The 20,120-nt window shown below is 31.0% G+C and overlaps 1 protein-coding gene across 1 annotated transcript in view; it reads left to right on the top strand.

The window, feature by feature from the left end:
• Positions 1 to 20,120, top strand: part of Cntln (centlein) — a 311,560-nt gene that overhangs the window by 265,842 nt on the left and 25,598 nt on the right. Inside the window, exons 20-24 of the mRNA XM_048783891.1 lie at positions 736 to 927; positions 5,671 to 5,768; positions 7,259 to 7,385; positions 8,364 to 8,501; positions 8,847 to 9,032. Of these exons, the coding sequence (XP_048639848.1) occupies positions 736 to 927; positions 5,671 to 5,768; positions 7,259 to 7,385; positions 8,364 to 8,501; positions 8,847 to 9,032 (741 nt within the window). The remainder of the gene's footprint in view (positions 1 to 735; positions 928 to 5,670; positions 5,769 to 7,258; positions 7,386 to 8,363; positions 8,502 to 8,846; positions 9,033 to 20,120) is intronic.

Raw genomic sequence — 20,120 nt, 5'->3', positions numbered from 1 at the left:
GTCATGCAGTTACCCTCTTAAGGATCTTGGAGTTGTTATGCTGCTAGTTTGGTGACATTCTGAAGACTATAGATTGGTAAAAGAGCAGGGCTAACATAAGATAGTTTTTTGTTTTACACTTCTTCTCAAAAATATTATTAGTATATCATTTAGCAAAATATTTGTTATCAAAATTTCAAATATTAGAAGTTCAGTGCAGTTCTGTGTCCACATTACAAACAGGACTTGTCAACTATCAACCAAGTACATTATATTGAGCAAGTTTTTTTTTTTTTTGCATGCTATTTGAAATAAATCCCTAACAAGACTCATCTGTTATGTTACTACATGAGAAATATTTTGGCTACTATAGAGAGTAGTAAGATCTATTAAGTAGAATAAACAACTAATATCTGTTATCCTTTCCTGCTCTAGCTTGGCTTTTACCAAGTTAAGTACATTGACCCTGTGAATCTCTGGCTCACTCATGTATTTGTGAAGACAAAGAAATAGTACTTCTTGAGTAAAGACCAGCCAACCAGAAGTTATTGAGTACAGCAAATTCATATTGTTTTCACTTGACTAGCCCACAAACTTAAGCAAAAGCTAATTGAAGTTAGAATTTTTGCAATTTTTATAACCTTTTATAATTGTTTTCTTCAACATTATCCTATTGTAGGATTTTATGCTGAAAATCATTGAATTAATGATTATTTACCTTTATATTTATATTTCTTTTTCTTTTTTATTTTAAAGAAGCTAAATTTGGATTTGGCTGAGCTTCGGAAGGAAAAAGAAGATTTACTAAAGAAATTGGAGTCCTCATCTGAAATCACAAGTTTGGCAGAAGAAGTTTCCCGGATAACAACTCCTCGGATACACATTACATCACTGAGTCCTTCAAGGAGCATGGATCTGGAAATGAAGCAATTGCAGTGTAAACTAAAGGTGATTTTAAAGTTTATTAAATATGAAAACATCCTTAAAGACAAGCTTATATCAACTGTAATTTATTCTAATAAAAGTAAATTATGGCATCCAAAAATTATTAATACTACATTTTATTTTATCATTCAGGTTTAGTTTGATAGATTCTTATCTGTTAACTCATAGTACTGTTCTCTGGAAAAAAAAATGACCAGACACCCTGAAATCGTAACTTAGGAGCTAATGGAAACTACTTCTCCAATATTCAACTCCTCTCTGCCCCCAATGTCTCCCTCTGACTAAACAGAATTGTCTCAAACATAGTATCAACATATACCTAATTTCTCTCCTCTATACATGTTACTATTTTATTTTGGTCCTTTTTGATTGGATACGGAGAAGGAGAAGAGATGTAGACAGGGGGAGAAGAAGCAGAAATCAAAGATGGACTGGTTTAGTATATTTCAATAAGTTAAATGTGTGAGAATAAAAAGCTGTGGTCCTTTGGTTTATAAAGAATTATATTTAAGTCGAGGAAAAACTTGTCAACAGTTTAAAAATGGGGCTGACCTTACTTTAAATAGAATTACCTTGTAAGAAACAAGATTGATGAGTTTTAATTGGAGAGTTAATTTTCATGCTGCTTAAAACAAGTTCATTTGCTTTTCACATATTTAATTCTGTTCTTCAGTGGGAATTGGTAGCTGGAAGCCAAAGGCAGTGTTATATAGGACCATAGTTACAATGAGAGTCACTAGAAGGAAATATCTTACTGTAAATGCACAGTGTACATTTAAAAATAGAATTACTGTTAAGATTATATTGACTTATTGAATTGTGGAACAGACTCATTTTCAACCAAAAAATGATATTTTAGTATAGGATTAAGAATAAGATAAAATTTAAAATAAATGAGTGCATCTTTGCTTGAAAATATTTTGCTTTCTTAGAAATAATCATTTACAAAACTGGCATTAATTTGGATACTTCTTAAATGCCATCCTTGGACAATGTTTACGTATAGAACTTGCCTCAACAACATTTTATGTTTAAATACCTTATATAAAATTAGAAATGTGAGAAAAAATAATTGTGAAAGTTTTGGGGCATGTATCTTTTAAAAGATGCTTTTGTCTTTGAAAAGGTGCAATAAAATATTTAAATCAAACATTTTAGTGTTTAGGTTTAATATACTAGAAGATAAAATCATTGAGATAGATAGTCTTTGGTCTTATGTATTACGTAGACTCTAATTCATAATTCTGTGATTCTTTTGAAGTGTTCATGATCCTGATATGTCATTTTCACCTAGATAAAATTGAATATTAGATCCTGTACTATATGACTTTTACAGTTTTTTTAAAAATTGCTAATACCTTTAAGTTGATTTATTTGATTTTACTTGCTATAGATGGTCTGAAAGCAATTAAAAAATAAAAGAAACAAATGGTCTAACATAATTTTGAGTGAAAATAGACCTACTTGAATGTGTGTAAATTATTTACAATATAGTTTTCCATAGTATAAGTTTTTACCCACATATAAATATTTATCTTGTTTTGAAGGAAAGTATCAGTCAGAAAAGTGAAACGAGAATACCTAAAACAGTTTTGTTTAATTGTCTGTATCTAACCTGTAGTCTTGGAATACTGATCAGGGCATATAGAAACAAAAAATATAAATATTTACTTTTATTTTGTTTCATATTTTTAAATGGAAATTTCCTAAAAGAAATTTAAGTACATAATACTCTCTGCTACTAAAAATTTCTGTTTCAATATATTTGTTCGTTAGTGCTTCCATAACAAAATATCACAGATGAGGTAGCTTAAAAAATAAACATTTATTTTCTCACAGTTCTGAAACTGGAGCTCCAAGGTCAAACTTTTCTGAGGCCTCTCCTTGCCATGTAGATGGCTTCCTTTGTCTTCATGTGATCTTCCCTTTGTGCATCTCCATCTCCTAATTTCCTCTTCTTATAAAGACACCAGTAATATTGTATTAGGACCCATCCTAAAACCTCATATTATATCTTATATAGTTAAAGTTCCTATATCTACACATAGTCCCATTCTGAGGTCCTTGGGGTTAGGTGAGGACTTCAGCATATGCATTTTAGGGGAACACGATATAGTTCAACACAGATCTCAAACTGTGAATGCAGTGATTATCTAAGAAGTAGCTTATTTTCTAACATATATATTTAAATTTAGTTGAGAAAGTTGATTAGACTTAAATCTCTTAAAGGTCCACATGGCATTTTTTTTATTTTGTTCAATTAATATGTAGAGATATAGTTTTGGGTGTGGGGTGCAATGGATTGTACCCAGAGGTGCTCTGCAACTGAACTACATATCCAGCCCTTTTTCGTTTTTTTATTTGGGGACAGGATCTCCCTAAGTTGGCTTTGAACTTGTTTCTCCTACCTCAGCCTTCTGAATTGCTTCACTTGCAAGCATGCTGCACTGCACCTGGCTGTGATTTCTTATGTGTACTTTTCAAATGTCCTTGATTCACTTAATATAATTAGAGTGCTCAGAAACATTTTCTGTATCTTTATTTTTGCTCATATTATATATGTTTTCTCAAAGACCCAGCTTTATATAGATAGGTAATAAAATGTTAGCAATATACAAATTCCTTTTAGTGAATAATATATAATCAGTTCTTTATATTTACTTTATAGTTTTTTATAAAATATGGGTTAAATAATACTTAAATTTATATTTATGATTTTTTATTACTTTATGATTGTTAAAGACCATTCTTTGTGATATGTACAATGTTATCTTCCAGTTTGCATATAAATTAAAAATAATGGACATTAGTTTTTAAACTATTGTTGTACAATCTATAAATAGGCTATTCTAAGTGTCTTACAAATACTAACCAAATAATTTTCATTTAACCCTATAAGATGGATTCTGATATTACCTCTCCACTAACTTCTTGTGGAGCCTGGTCAAAGAAATTACTTAACTACTCTAATGTTCTAAAGCAGAAATACCTTTCTGTTTATCTCATAAGGACTTTTGAGGATCAAATGAAATAGCTGTCAGACTTAAAGATTTTGGCAAAATCGTATATCAAGCTGGCATTATTTTATCTATCCTAATTCAGTAATCCCTCTGTTTTCTAGAACTCTTATAAGTATAGCATATTCAGCCACATAAAATACAGCCTTAAGTCTAAAAACAGAAATGAGTAGAGTAGCTATCTTAAAATTCACTTAATTTATTCCACTGAAGATACTATCAGACTTTTGTTTTACTATCTGTTGTCTTTTATTTTAGATGTTTATTTATTTCATTATTTCATGTGTCAGCAGAAAATATTTTAAAAGCATCAACTTAGAAATATGCATATGAAGGAGCAGGATGTTTGTTTTGGGCAGGAATATTGACAGGCAAAAAGGTAGAAGCAGCAGATTGACAGGAAAAAAAGAAATATGAAAAGTTAAGGTAAATAGAGAATTAGAAAAACAGGAGTTGGGGACCATTTAGAGTAGGAGTATTTTTACTATACTAGTTCTTAAGGGTATCACTATATTATAGTATAGAGATAATGTATATACTAATATATAATTAATATAGTGAAAATATATATTTATAACATCATTTTAGCATAATCATGGATGTTCATATTTCTAACTGAATGAACAATCATTTCAGAAAAAAAATCAAGATAAAAAAATCAAGTGTTTAAATAAAAGCTTCAATTATTTGGTAAATTCACTAGTGTGTCGTACCTGATTATGGCAGTCCTAGAAACAGGACATTGTAAATATCTCTGTAAACATGCAAAATATAGTAAAAATTTAGGTTATGGTAAACACATAAAAATTTGTAACATTTAAAATAGGTACATGGTAAGGTAGCTCTTTGGGTTATTAAGAAAAATTAAGATTAAATTTCATGTAAAAATTAAATTATTTCAAATTTTAAATTCACATGTGCTGTGGTAGTGTAATATTCAAAGTTGGTGTGATGAATTTAACTCACTTTTCTTGTGTGATTAATAATTTCATACTTTAAAAAAGTTGCCATTAATCAAACAAACATCCAAACCTAGGAATAGTTCTAACAGTTTATTATAGTTTAGAAAATTAGTAGAAGAACTATTCCAAACACTTATTTACCTAACTGAAAGGTCCAAAAGAGTTTCACTCAGGTTAGTCACTTTGTCTGCTGGCTGTCAACTGGGATATCTTTATACTGTTTCACATGGCCTTTCAAGTGTCTTCCTTGCAAAGGGATCCCACAGAAGCATTCCAAGAGGGTGAAAGCCACAAGACTTTGCTGCGTCATTTCTGACAAATTCTTCTGGTCAAAACTGATAATAGACCAGACTAGATCAATAGCTTAAGAAATAAATCCCACCACTAGATGGGAAAAGCAGCAAATTATTTGTGATCATATTTAGTCTATTTCAGGTTTCTAGTAAGTCCAGCATTCATTTTAAATGATATTATTAAGTCATCAAAGTTCCTACTCAGACATTTATGTTTCACTAGGATAATTCATATTTCCTATAAGTGTATTTGAAGCATGAACTCTGTATTTGTTATATGATTGTTTTCCTCTATACTCTGGCATACCATATAAACATTTTAGTATTGTGTCTATTAGAAAATATAAAAGCACTTAAAATTTTTTAATGTTCAATTATTGTTCATCATAATTATTATAAATTTATTATTATTATTGAAAATGGTGTTTATTTTGCATTAGATCAAGATTGAAAGGTATATCTGTTTTTAATTAGAATGCAACCAATGAATTTACTAAGCAGTCATCAAACGTGAAGTCTCTGAAGTCTGAACTCCTAGCAAAAGAAGAATACATAAAAGAAATGCATGAAAAGTATGTTTTTTCATATTTCTATCCATTGTATTTGGTGCCACCTAGTGGTAGTCTGATTGGTTAAACATTGCATTCCCCCCAAAATACCCACGTATCATTAATAATGGAATTTTATTTTCTTAATTCATGTTTAAACCTATATAAGATAGAATTGTAAGGAATGCTGCATATAGCATAATTAATGACAAATTGGTTACTATTTTTAGTTAGGGTAAGAATAAAGTTAGATTTCCCTTATTAAACATATATAATTTTGAGTAAATGTAAATTAATGACTTCAGGACTATGGATAAAAAGATTTAAAATGTGGCAAATGTTTGACAAAAAATATAGATGGATATTTATAGTAGGTTTAATGTCTAAGTTTATAAAGCTAATGTGGAAAAAGGAAAGTTTTTGTTTCTATTTAAAATACTAGAGAGATACCTCTTATGTTATCATTATTTTTTAAAGGTGTTTTAAATGCTCCCAATGAACTAAAATGCTTTTCTTTGTATATCACTTATAGCTACAGTAGAGTTTATAGGTGATGATATGTGTACATACAATTTCATTCATCATAGATAAATTTGAGATAGATGTACCTCATATACATACTTGTATGCCAACCACATTGTAGGTGAAGGTCACTCCAAAGTGATATTAACAGGTAAAGAACTATTAGACAAAAAGATTAGTTAATATTTTTGACTGAAAATATATTGAAGTTTATTCGTAGTTTAAGAGGTGATCTTGCTTATAATTTAACAGTGAGGGCTCTAGAGAAACACTCTTTGAATCTTGGCTTTTCCACCTGTTAGCTTTATGCCTCAATTTAATAGTATTAATTCATAAGGCTCTTAGAAGAAATAAATTAATTAACACATATAAAGCACTTACAATAGTGACTGGCATATAATAAGCCAGTCAGTAAATAATAATAAATGTTAATTATTGTCACTCTTACAGTGTAATTAGTGGTAGGGAGAGAAGTAGCAACAACAGTAGGAGTTATCACACTACCATTTTATACTTGTCATTTCATTATTTTAAGCTAAACCCATAGGTGAATTCCATCTCAAATGGCATTAAATAAGAAGATATTATGCCTGATTTTAGTTTCTTTGCATATTATGAGACTTATATGTTTATTATAGGATTTTTTTCCAACATTGTTCAACTTTTGATCATCTTTAAGTATCGCTTCAATTTTCCTAAGCAATGCAAAAATGTCATTTAAATATAATGATTCCAGGTTTTTATAAATTTTAATAATCTTTCTTTTGTTTTAATGTATGTGTATTATACTGTAATAATCAAGTCACAACCACATTGTAGATTTTACTTAAAATATAGTACAGCAATATTTTATTCATTGAAATTTATTTTACTAATTTATAGTTTCATTAACATCAGATAGCATTTTAAAATTAACAGGCATAACCTTAATGACATGCAAGATAAAGTATTTTCTGTTCTCTGGATAAAATATCTTTTTTTTTCCTTTCAAGGATGTCTCGAATGGAGAGGAATATAACCATGAAAAGACATTTAATAGAGGACTTGAAATTTCGACAGAAAGTTAATTCAGAAAGTAATGAGAGTTTTAGTGAAATGTTAGAAAATCTTGAAAAAAAGGTACCAATGTTTAAAATTTAAGATTCCAAAATCTCACATGAACTATAACCACATATTCTGTTTCTGTTTGTAACAATTGCATGAGAAGATAAGTTAAATTTAAAAAATCTTTAATATTTCTGAAATGCATAATTATATTTCATTCAGTATTTTATTTTATTTAAAACTATAATTTATAATGATAGAATAAATATTTCTGAATTTTTTGAGAAATTGATAATCAATAACTATGAGAAGATCTTTCCAAAGTGTACATTTTCCCCTGTATAATTAATTCAACACATATCGGGAGGTAGTTATATGTGACCTGAAACTAGAAAGAGTTTGTTTCAAAAACAAGAAAGGTGGTATTTGCACAATTCATAAAGCAGTCTTTGCTTTGGCTTTCACTGAATGTTATTCACTACTGAAAGAGCATCTCCTTTACTTTCCTTGTTGAAGTTGAAAGTCTAAGTATCTAGCAGCTCATATGATTTAAGAGAGAAAATTTTACATGAACATGAAAAATGCATGTGGATTTTATTTCTGTTTCTTCATCACCCACATAAATGATAATTTTTACAGGTTTTCAGTGTTATCCTTTGAATTTTGCTAAATTTTTATCTTCAGTAATCATTTCAGATAGACCTCTTTACAATCTTTGAATGAGTAATCATTTATCTTTAGTGGCATTAAATTGAAAAAGAAAAACTATTTCTCCTGTTATTCTTTGAAATATATAATAAATATGTTTTTATTTAGTACTCCATTATATATATTTTTACATTTTTATATGATTTTGATTTTTGTTATTGGTTTAAGAATTATTAGTTTTGCTAATGAGTTCTGCAAGTATAATTCTTGAATTCGATACAATTTCATGAGACAATAAATATAAGTGGACTCATTCATTCATTAATTTAGTTTCTGATTAAACAAATATAGTATTGTACTAGAATGACTTTACCAAGGATAATTATCTTTGTATTTTTACTGTAGGTAAAGACATTAACTGAAGAATGTTCCAATAAGAAGGTATCAATTGATTCACTAAAGCAGAGACTTAATGTTGCTGTAAAAGAAAAGTCACAGTATGAACAGATGTATCAGAAAACTAAAGAGGAGTTAGAAAAAAAGGTATGCTTTTAGGACATTTTAGTCTAGGTATGGAATACAATGATGTCTTTTTCATTGTTAACATTGTCACTTTTATCTCCCCAAACTATCATGAGATAGTGAAAAATTTCATATAACTGCAAAGAATATCGTATCTGTATAAGACATACCAAGAATTTACTAAACATTAAATATAATGCTTTATTAGTGAAAACAAACAAAAACAACCACTAATTTTACCCAAATAAAAATAAATAATCTATGAAGTAATAAAATCGTTTTCGTATCTGACTTGTATAACTGTTCTGTTCCAAATTTATTCATGAAAAAAATGTTTTTTTATTTTATAATTACTGATTTTTGCAGGATCTCAAGCTTACTTTCCTGTTCTCAAAAATAAATGAGACTGAATCAGCAATGGCAGAAATTGAAACAGCAGCATCTAAACAACTTCAAGGATTAGCACTACAAAGTGAGCAGGTTCTGGAAGGTGCACAGAAGAAATTGCTATTAGCCAATGAGAAAGTGGAAGAGTTCACCATATTTGTGAAGGTTTGAATCATTTGTGGTTTAGTAACTTTGTACTTTACTTCAGGCAGACTACTTCAGATGACTGAAATAAAACTGTAAAGTTACTTCCTGCTTTTCTAACCCCCAAGCATCCTCCTCTATGTGTTCCATTGTTCAAAATTGTGTCTGTGAAAGATTTATTTTTATAGTTTTAATTTAAAATTTTTCACTCTGGCCAAGCTTGGTGGCAGCGCTAAGGAGGCTGAGACAGGAGGTTTGCAAGTTTGAGACCGGTCTCAGTAACTTAGTGAGACCCTAAGCAACTTATTGAAACCCTGTCTCAAAATCAAAAAGAAGAAGGGTCTGGGGATGTGGCTTAGTCATTAAGTGCACCTGGGTTCAATCTTCAATAGCAAAAAAATTCCACTCCTGTTCATATTTTTCTTAATTTCAATTTAGTAACAAAATTGTAGTAATCAAGATAGATTTGATATAAAAAAATTAAGTCATTTCCACTCTAGTTTCATTTTAAAAATAACCCAAACAAGAACAACAAACAGAAACATCATGTTCATTGAAGCTAGGGGCCATCTTAAGTCCAGTATACAAACTTCAACATATGGAATAAATAGAGGACTTGACAGACAAAAGGTACTTAAGTGCCTGCAAGATAAATGATGGCAGAGGGTGTACCATTTAGAAATTACCTAAAAAAGTGAAGAACTCCAGAAAAGCTTAGGAATTGGCTGCTCAAGAAACCACCAAATCTTCAAATGATGGAGTAGGAGCAGATATGGAGCTTAAAAGATAGTTTGTTTGAAGTTTTTATAAGGAACTTTGAGACTTCTGGTCTGTACTTTGATCCCATATAGTTAACAGTATTCTTCCCTCAATCTTCTGGTGAGGCTGAGGAGTAACAGCTCTAGCTACAAAATTAACACTAAGAGCTAGTGGTCTGCAATTGTTGTGCTTCTTTTAATTTTTCTGTGAACTGTTTAAATTCTGTTGAGTGTCTTTATTCCTTTTTGTATTGTCATTAAGCAAATCTTGCCACTAGATAGACCATGATGAGTTGCTTTATAGCAGGGACAATATTTTATTAATGTTTTATCATTACAGCAGCCTTCAGTGCTTTGCAAAGAATGAGAACACAGTAATGATTACTATCTAATCTAATTGAGTTTTCATTAGGAATGTGAAATTTTAATGATAGTACTTTTGCTCCATAAAAGTAAGAACAAAACAGTTGATAGTAAGAAAGTTATTATTTCCTTTCTTCTCTTTTCTCCCAAACCTCAGTATTCTTTTTTTCCCCAATCTTTGATGAGACTGAGTTCCCTACCCTTTTTTCTTTAGATGGCATGTATTATTAAAAGGAGTCATATCCTAGTAGTATCTACATATTTATACATGTAAAATGTTTTCAATTTATGGAATCTTTTAACTGTCCCCTTATAGAGTAAAATGACATTACCACTTAATGTCTTCTTTCCTAAAAGACCCAACACCATTTGAACCACTCATTAAGACCTTGCTGTAAAAATACATATTAAATATAAAGTATATAATTCTAAATACATTCATGTTTGTGTTCTCAAATTAGTTCTTTTTTTGGTCTCTTTCTAGGTGGTCGGTAGTTGGGCATCTCTTAAAGCATTCAATTGAAAAGATATTCAGCTCAATATGTATTAGAATATTTTAAAATGTCCTTTACTATTGACCTCATTTATAAGTAATAACATTTCTGGGCTTATGGATTGCATATTAGTTAGCAAATAACTGGCATTATTTATAATGTTATATTCTTCATTCCCCTAAAAACAGTCACCTACAACATTGTGTGCCACTGAGCCTAAGGAAATCTCTTACTTTGCTTCTTTGAAAGTCAGAAATACTTTGGGGAGTTTTCTTATTTTAAAAAATATCTACAAAATAAATGAAATAAAACATTTTCTCTCTTTTAATGAAGGTTTCAATTGGTATGAAGTCAAGCCAATACCTCCCTCAGAGGATGCTGAATAATTGCAAAACATTAATTTTAGTAAATGTACTTTACCTTTTCCTAATTTAAAATCATTTTCTTCCAAATGCTTGGTTGTGATGCATATTCTCATTGAATGTTGCCACTATTTTACTCATATGTACTACCATTTTTATTATGACTTTTAGTTTCATGAACTTTGTTTTTCTGTTTTGTATTCAGCTTAGGGTTGGATCCAGTAAGCTGCATTTTATAAGTTAACTGTGATTATTATATATATATATAAACAGTTTTAGAAACACAGCCTTAATTTTTTTTAACAATTGAATCTATATAACAAAATATTTACCAATTTGGCATTATGGTAACACTGTTTACAACTCATAACTTCTAATGGTAATTTGACATATATTTTTCTTAACTGTGTTTTAGGGCCACGTGCAGTTGACACTAGTGCCACTTTCACTGTTTTATTCATTTTTCTAATCAAGGGCCACTAACAAATTAATACCAAACCGAAATTTTGGCAAAGACTGGTTGATTGGGTGTTAGAAAGGGCTGATCAGCATCTTTCTGTTCCTTATGTGGATGACCCTAGAACCAGAAGAATTGCTTAGGAGTCACCATCTGAAGAAACATACCATCAGTAACTTCCTAAATCCTGTTGCATTAGTTACATAAGATCCAAGCTTTCACTTTTATAAAGAGTTAAGATTTTCCTTGTACAATTGAACACTATTCTGCCTAGAATCTAATCTTCCCCACTTCTCTCTAACTTTTGCCCATATTGGACTTATTTCTCCGCCTTTGCTCAAGTTCTGCTTTTCACTCAAAATGCCCTCCCCTCTCTCCCCCTTTGCTTTCTCCTTTCAGATTTAGCTCAGTGTCTTCCTCTTACATGAACAACCCCTTTAACTCTGTGCTTAAGAGGATAGAACTCAACTCTGCCACTTACTAGCTGTGTGATCTCAGGCAAGTGACTTTATCATCTGCATCCAGTTTCCCCATCTATAAAATGATTGTAATAATGGAACATACCTGTGGTTAGGATTTAAATAAGTTATCATAAACAAGGAGAAGAGTGCCTAATATAGGAAAAGAACTAACTATTAATTATTTTTATATTAGTGCAGTTGTAATAAAGTAGGATTGTTCTTATTTATTTTCTGAATATTTTTATGTGTAACTCATAAATTAACATATGTAAACTCTTATATTTTTCTTTTTGTTTCAAGTAGATTATAGCCAATTTGAGGCCAGGAGTATTGCTATTTGTTTTCTTCATAGTACGGGCACCTAAATTGGCTTATTAAATTCTTGAGGTATTTATCTTATATCTGCTTCAAGAATGGTCCTGTACGCATAGCTACTGCTCATATTGAAAACTCTACAAAAGCAAGAACTGTGCACATTCCTTAATGAATATATTAATGAATTTACATTGTTCTTACATAGAACAATTATAATTATCAGAACTCATTCTATACAGAGCTTATTAGGGTATCATATACACAAAAGTACTTAATAAATATTATTAGTAGTATTAATAGTACTAATGTTTGTTCTGGCCCTGTTGTGGAATGTATGTTCCCTTTAGTCTTTTCATTTATTCATAGGGCACAACCAGATTATAGAAGAGGTGGTGTAGCCATCTGTTCTAGATCTAGTCTTGAATACAGAATGTTGCCCTGGGGTGAAATCAAGTGTTTTGAGCATCTGGGCTGGATATATGTGGCAGATCTGAGGCTTTGAATTCTCCTAATAACTGAATAAAACACACTAGGGAAATCTCTAGAAGTATTTGCTCAGTTTGACTCAGCCTTAATATATAGGCTACTTAATGTGCTTGTATGTAATAGTCATATGCCAAACTCCATCTTCTCCATGTTTTTCTTTTTTTGTTAACTACAAAATACATAACAGCCAAAGAACAATATTTAGCTAGAAGCATAAGTGGTTTCATTATCAATGTGCACTTGCTTTGATGAGATTTAGTCTGATATTTTGGGCATATAAATATCTTGCTTCTTTATTATAAACGTTTATGGAGCATTACAATTTTATTTTCACATATACAATTGTTCATTCTTTGGCATAGATCTAGTTTCTTAATTATGATTTATAAACAGTTCTGTGATATACTTGAACTTGAATTAACTCTTTTATCATTATGTTAAAAAAGGGAAATTACAGATCTTTTCAGAGAAAGGTTCTTAATAAGATACATTACCTTATTATATCACAATAAAACTGTTTGAAAAGCTGTAAAAACACACACATAATACTTGTGTACTCCCTAACTCTTGCTATGTAAGACCATACACCACCTTGGGATTCTGCAGAAAGACCATCACCTATTGCAGCCTCTTAATCTAGAACAATGATCCAAAACCCTTTTTCTTTATAATTAAAATAAAATTATTAAATACATTAATTCTTCAGGAAACGATGATAATGATGACTCTAAAGTATTTGAGTAGCAAATTCTTACCTTCTCACAATCTAATCTTACTAAAAAAAAGTCCAATCAATCCTCAATAATTGAATGTAACTCAGGATTGTAAGTAGCTAGCTAACACAGACAAAAAAGCTCCCTGATAAAGACTAGAAAATTAAATTTAAAAATGCTGCTGGAATACTAGACATAATAAGATGAAAATGGAATAGTTTACTCTGTGTTTCGTGAATACCTCTTCTGGTTGTTTGCAATAATTTATAAAGATTTATAAATTATAAATGAGTGACCTATAAGTAGAAATGTACATCTAAGAAAATATTCTTATTTTGAACATGTCTTTAATGTTGGGACCATTCTTAATCATTAGAAGGGACAAAAAAGGGGGGATATATTTCATATTGATTATAATGCATAGTATGCAAAAAAATCCTTATGACCCTAAAAATATGTTAAACAAAACTTGATACCAATATAAAAAGAAATTGGTGAATCCATAGATATATTTACTATGATATAGTATATTTAATCTACTGTACTCAGAAATCAGTAGTTCAAATAGACAAAATGTAACTCTTCAAATCCATCTGGAATATGCACAGAAGCCATTTGCATCTTAAGCTACTAAGTTCAAAAAGCAAAAGTCATTTTGGCTATTTATTATACATATGACATAACTTTGATTTAATAAAATAAGTGGCCAAAATTTATCCACTTAGACATCCTAAACTTCTCTGTATGATTTATAGTTAGAAGAAATAATAAGTGAGCTCATGAACTGGTTCAAAATGAATAGTGAGAATTTCAACCTTTGAAATTTAGCCAAAACTTCACTTTCAAATCAAAATATTTGCAAAATAAATAAATAAATCAAAAATGGAGTCAGGGAGGAATTCATAGGAATCTTAAAATGTGTACATAATGCATTTTTCTTTATAATTTGATATTTGATAAAGTCCTACCTTAGCAGAAGGCCAAGCTGGTATTTTTGCTCAACTACACCATACAGCCTGGGCTTCAACCAACCAGGGAGCCCAGCTAGACATACTACATGCCTGTGCAGCCCATCCCAGAGTCTTGCCCATTTTTGAGCACAACTTAGTCCAAACTTGAGCAAAGAGCCCAGCCATCAACCTTCCCAAACCACAGAACACAACCAGTGAGACCACATGATCATAGTGCTCAGCCCCACTCAAATAAGGAACAAAACCTGTGGCCACCCTAACCAGGGTGATTGGTAGCAACCCTGACTAAACATGAATAAATTAAAGCCAGCAACTCCATCCAGGCAGGAACACACCCAGTGACTCCACCCAACCACCCGGTACAGCTTATGGCTCTTTCTGATCATAGGGCTCAATGTAGCCCTACCTGAACATGGATTTCAGTTAGCAAAATCCCTTGACCACTACCCAAACAAGGTTCAAATTTGGAGATTAGCCTGCAGCCCTCTCCAATTACACATTTTAACTTTTAGCATACCATGGCCTAGGAGTATAGCTTGTGAGCCTGCCTAACTAGGGCCAGTCATGGAGCCCAGCCAGCAACTCAGCCTGACTGCATTCCCAGACAGCAGCTCCTCCTAACCTCAGAGTGTGGGCAGCACACCTGCCCAAATAGAGAACCTGACAATGAGCACTGCCTATTCATGGGTGCCTGCTGGCCAATCTAGACCTAAAAGTTGGACTAACTGATAAAGGCCTCTTTCTGCCAAAACCAATTTGTAAGTGTTGAAGCAGTGTCTACTCTGTAAAATGTGAGGACACCGATGTAAGGAAATATGATTGAGAAGAATTAGGATAAAATGATGCCATTGAAGAAATTTAGTAAACTTCAATGACTCACCCTAAGGAAATGGAGATCTATCAACCGAATAACAATTCATACATAGTCCTCTTAAAGAAGTTGAGTAATAACTAGATGAAATTAGAAAAACAATTCATCAGCAAAATGTGAAGTTCAGCAAGGAAATAGCAAACAATTTGTAAAAATAGAATCCTAGAGATTAAAAAATACTGAGACTGAACTGAAAAATTCAATAGGGAATTTCAATAGCAAACTTGATCAAGCATAAATGAGATTCAGTAAAATCAGAGGTGTATCATTTGAAATTATTCAGTCAGGAGCAAAGAGAAAACAATGAAAAATAGTGAAGAAAACCATAGGACTTATAAGAAACCATTACACGAAACAATATATACATTGTAGGCATTTTAGAAAGGAAAGAGAGAGAAAAAGTGATATAAAGTCTATTCAAAGAAATAATGACAAAAAACTCAAAATTTGGAGAAAGTGACATGCAGTTTCACGAGATCCAGAAGTCCCCAGAATATTGAACATGAAGTCTACAATAGGAAACTTATAATTAAATTGTGAAAATTCAAAAACAAAGAGAAAATTTTGAAAGAATCTAGAAATAAAGTAACTCACCACATTTAAGGGAGCAGTGATAAGAAAGGGAGCCCCAAAAGACTACCAGAGGATTTCTCAGCAGAAACTTTGTAATTCAGGAGAACATGGGATGATATATTTCAAATATTAAAAAAAATCAGTTGCCAATCAAGAATATTCTAGCCAACAAAGCTGAGGGAGAGAGAAACATTTTACCAAACAAAAGTGGAGAGTTTTTATGGCCACTAGACATGCCTTCCAAAGAACTCTGAAGAGAGTTCTTCAGGCTAAACAAAAGAACTCTAATTAGTAAAACTAAACCTAGATTCTGAGTCAAAATTCTCTACTATTGTAATAGTGTTACAAAGAGCACTGTTAAGTCTTACATGTTTTTAAAAATTATTAAAAACCTGTCATGACAATAATTTGATATTAGATATACAATATAAAAATACAAATTGTGGCAAATCATCTAAAATATGAAGGGAGGAAAAGTAGAAGTGTTGATATTTTGTATCCGATCAAAATTAACAGCTTAAAATAGAAAGTTATAAACTATTAGATATTTTATGTAAGCCTCATGGTGTTGACAAAGGAAAAATCTGAACTAGACATACAAATGATTAAAAGAAAGTAATCAAAGCATGTAGCAACAAAGTTATCAAATTATAAAGACAGACAACAAGAGAGGAAGAAAGAATGAAAAAACTACAGTCATAAAAACCACAACAAAATGGAAATAGTAGTTCTTACATGTTGATAATAACTTTAAATGTAAATAGACTAAACTTCTCAATTGAAAGATATTAAGTGACTGAGTGAATAAAAATTAAGATCTGGCAATGTGCTTCCTATAAAACACTCCCTTTAGGTTTAAAAAGACACATATGCTGAAAGTGAAGGAATGGAAAAAGATGTCCATACATTGGTGATCAAAAGCGAACACACATGGCTATATGTATAGCAGACAAAATAAACTTTAAGTAATACACAGTCAAAAGAGAAAATGAAGGTCATATCATGGTAGAGGGATCAATTCATCAAGAAGATATAATAATTATAAATATGCACCAAAGTCTGGAACACTTAAAATATAAATACTGTCACTGTCAAAACTGAAAGGGGAAATAAGTAGTAATACAGTAATATACAGAGTAGTTTAGTACCCCCTTCTCAAAAATAGAGACACTACCCTGACAGAAAAACTATAACAAAACAGTAGATTTGAACAACACTATAGATCACATGGTCCTAACAGCCCAAAGCAGGAGAGTACACATTCTCCTCAAGTGAATGTAGAATTTTCTCCAAGATAGTTTGGATGTTAAGCCACAAAAGAGATCTTAGGAAGATTGAAATCATATCACTTTTCTTTTCTGACCACAATAGTATGAAACTACAAATCAATAACAGGAGGAAAACTGGAAAATTCACTCATCTACAAATTAAATATACACACCTGAACAATTTCATTCAAAGAAGAAATCAAAAGGGAAATGATAAATTGAGGCAAAAGAAAATAGAAACACAACATACCAAATATAAGGAATGCAGCAAAAGCTTTATAAATATTAAAAACACCTACATTAAGTGAAAATTATTAAATAAATAACCTAACTTTATTTCACAGAGCCAGAAAATGAAGAACTAAGTGCAGAGCTGTCAGAAAGAAGGAAATTATAAAGCTTAGAGAAGAAGTAAATCAGATAGATAAAGTATTAAGAAGTATTACAAAAGATTAATGAAATGAGCGTTGATTTTTAAAAAGAAAAACATATATCTTTAGTGAGGTTAATCAAGAAAAAGAAGACTAAAATAAATGAAATTACATAGAAAAATGAAATAATACTATAATTGATACAAGAAAAAATACAAAGAATCATAAGAGAATACTGTGAACAAATACATGCCAAGAAATTAAATAACTAGAAGAACTGGAAACTCCTAATAACACTCCACCTACCAAGACTGAATCATGAAGAAATAACAATCTGAACAGACAACAGCAAATTAAAGTAACTGAATCAGTAATCAAAATCTTCCCAAGAAAGGAAATCCCAGGACCATATGGATTCCCTAGCAAACTGCCAAACATTTAGAAAAAATGGATACCAGTCTTTCTCAAACTCTTCCAAAGTATTGAAGAGGAATAATACTTCCAAACTTAATTTACAAAGCCAGCATTATACTGATGCTAACATCGGATAAGGATGCTACAAGAAAAGACAATTATAGACCAATGTCATCAATTGATATTAGATATACAATATAAAAATACAAATTGTAGCAAATCATCTAAAATATGAAGGGAGGAAAAGTAGAAGTGTTGATATTTTTTATCCGATCAAAATTAACAGCTTAAAATAGAAAGTTATAACTATTAGATATTTATACAAAAATTCTCAACAAAATACTAGCAAACTGAATTCAACAGCACATTAAAAATATCATACATCATGATCAAGTGAATATACAAAGATCATCCCTGGATGAAATAATGGTTCAACCATGTAAACCAATAAATGTGATAATACCACATTAGTAGAATGAATGATAAAAAGCCATATGCACAGATGTAGAGAAAGCATTTTAGAAAATTCACTCCTTTGTGAAAAAAAATTTGAAGGAATCATACAAGTAATGTACCTTAACACAATGAAAGCCGTATATGACAGCTTACATCATAGTCAATGGTGAAAAGTTACAAGTAGTTCCTCTAAAGATTAGGAACAAAACAAAAGGTACCCATTCTCGCCACTTTTAGTCAACATACTACTTGAAGTCCTTGCTAGAACAATGAAGCAAGAAAAGAAAAGGCATTCAAATCATGACAGAAGAAGAAAAATTGTCTCTGTTGGTAGATGACATAATTGTTTATACAGACAATTCTAAAGACTGCACCAAAAACTGTTGGTATAAATGAATTCAATAAAGTTGCAGGTTACAAAATCAACTTACAAAACTCAGTGTGTTGGGCTGGGGATATAGCTCAGTTGGTAGAGTGCTTGCCTTGCATGCACAAGGACCTGAGTTAAATCCCCAGCACCATAAAAAAAAAAAAAAATCAGTATCTTTCTACAAATTCTCTGAAAAAGAAGTAAGAAAAACAATTCCATTTACAATAGTGTCAAAACAAAACACTTTGAGTAAATTTAACCAAGAAAGTGAAAGTTCTAAAAGATGTAAGTCATTGACAAAAGCAATTTAAAATGATAAAAATAAATGGAAAGAGATCCTATTTTCATGGACTAAAATAATTGACATTATTACAATGCCTTAGTACCCAAAGTGATCTGTAGGTTTAATTTAGTTCCTATGAAAATCCCAATGACATTTTTCACAGAAATGGAAAAAAAAATGAGAAAATTGATATGGAACCACCAAAGGCCTTAAATAGATAGAGCAATGATGAGCAAGAAGAGTAAAGTTGGAGGCATTATGCCTTTTGATTTGAGATGATTATAAAGCTCTCATAATCAAAACAGTATGCTAAAAACAGATAGACCAATAGAACAGAATAAAGAGCTCAAATAAACCCACGAATATATGGTCAACTAATATTTGACAATATAGAGGATAGGCTCTTCATTAAATGATGTTGAAACTGGATACCTAGTATGCAAAAGAATGAAATTGGACCCCCCTATCTTTACCACTCACAAAAGTAAATCGATTCAATACTTAAATACCAGATCAGAAACTGTAACTCCTGAAAGAAAACATAGGGGAAAAACTCCTTGGCTTTGGTCTTGGCTTTTTTTATTTTTATTTTTTATGACACCAAAAGCACAAGCAACAATAAATGGGACTAAAAACCATCACAGCAAAGAAAACAATCAAAAAAGGCAACTAGGAAATTTAGGGAAAATAATTGAAAACCATGTATCTGATAAAGGTTAATATCCACAATATATAAGGAACTCATACAATTCAACAACAGTACTACAAATAATACCAATAAGAACCAAGCAAAGGCCCTGAACAGAAATATTTCCACAGAAGACATGCAGATGGCTAACAGGTATATGAAAAGAGAAAAACTCAACATCATAAATCATAAAGAGAAAGCTCAACATCCTAAATATCAGGGAAATGCAAATCAAAACTGCTCTTTGGAGTAGTACTGGGGATTGACCAGGAAAGGACAAGGGTGAATATTTTAGAGTGATAGAACAGTTCTTTACTTTGATCTGGGTGGAGATTACCCAAGGTTTCATTTATAAAATATCATTAAACTATGCAATTAAGACAATGCTGGGGCTGGGGTTGTAGCTCAGTGGTAGAGCCCTTGCCTAGCATGTGT

Source organism: Marmota marmota, unplaced genomic scaffold, assembly GCF_001458135.2.
Source record: "Marmota marmota marmota unplaced genomic scaffold, marMar, whole genome shotgun sequence".
NCBI lineage: Eukaryota > Metazoa > Chordata > Mammalia > Rodentia > Sciuridae > Marmota > Marmota marmota.
The sequence above is the reverse complement of the archived record's forward strand: the minus strand, read 5'-3'. Positions and strand labels throughout refer to the sequence as shown.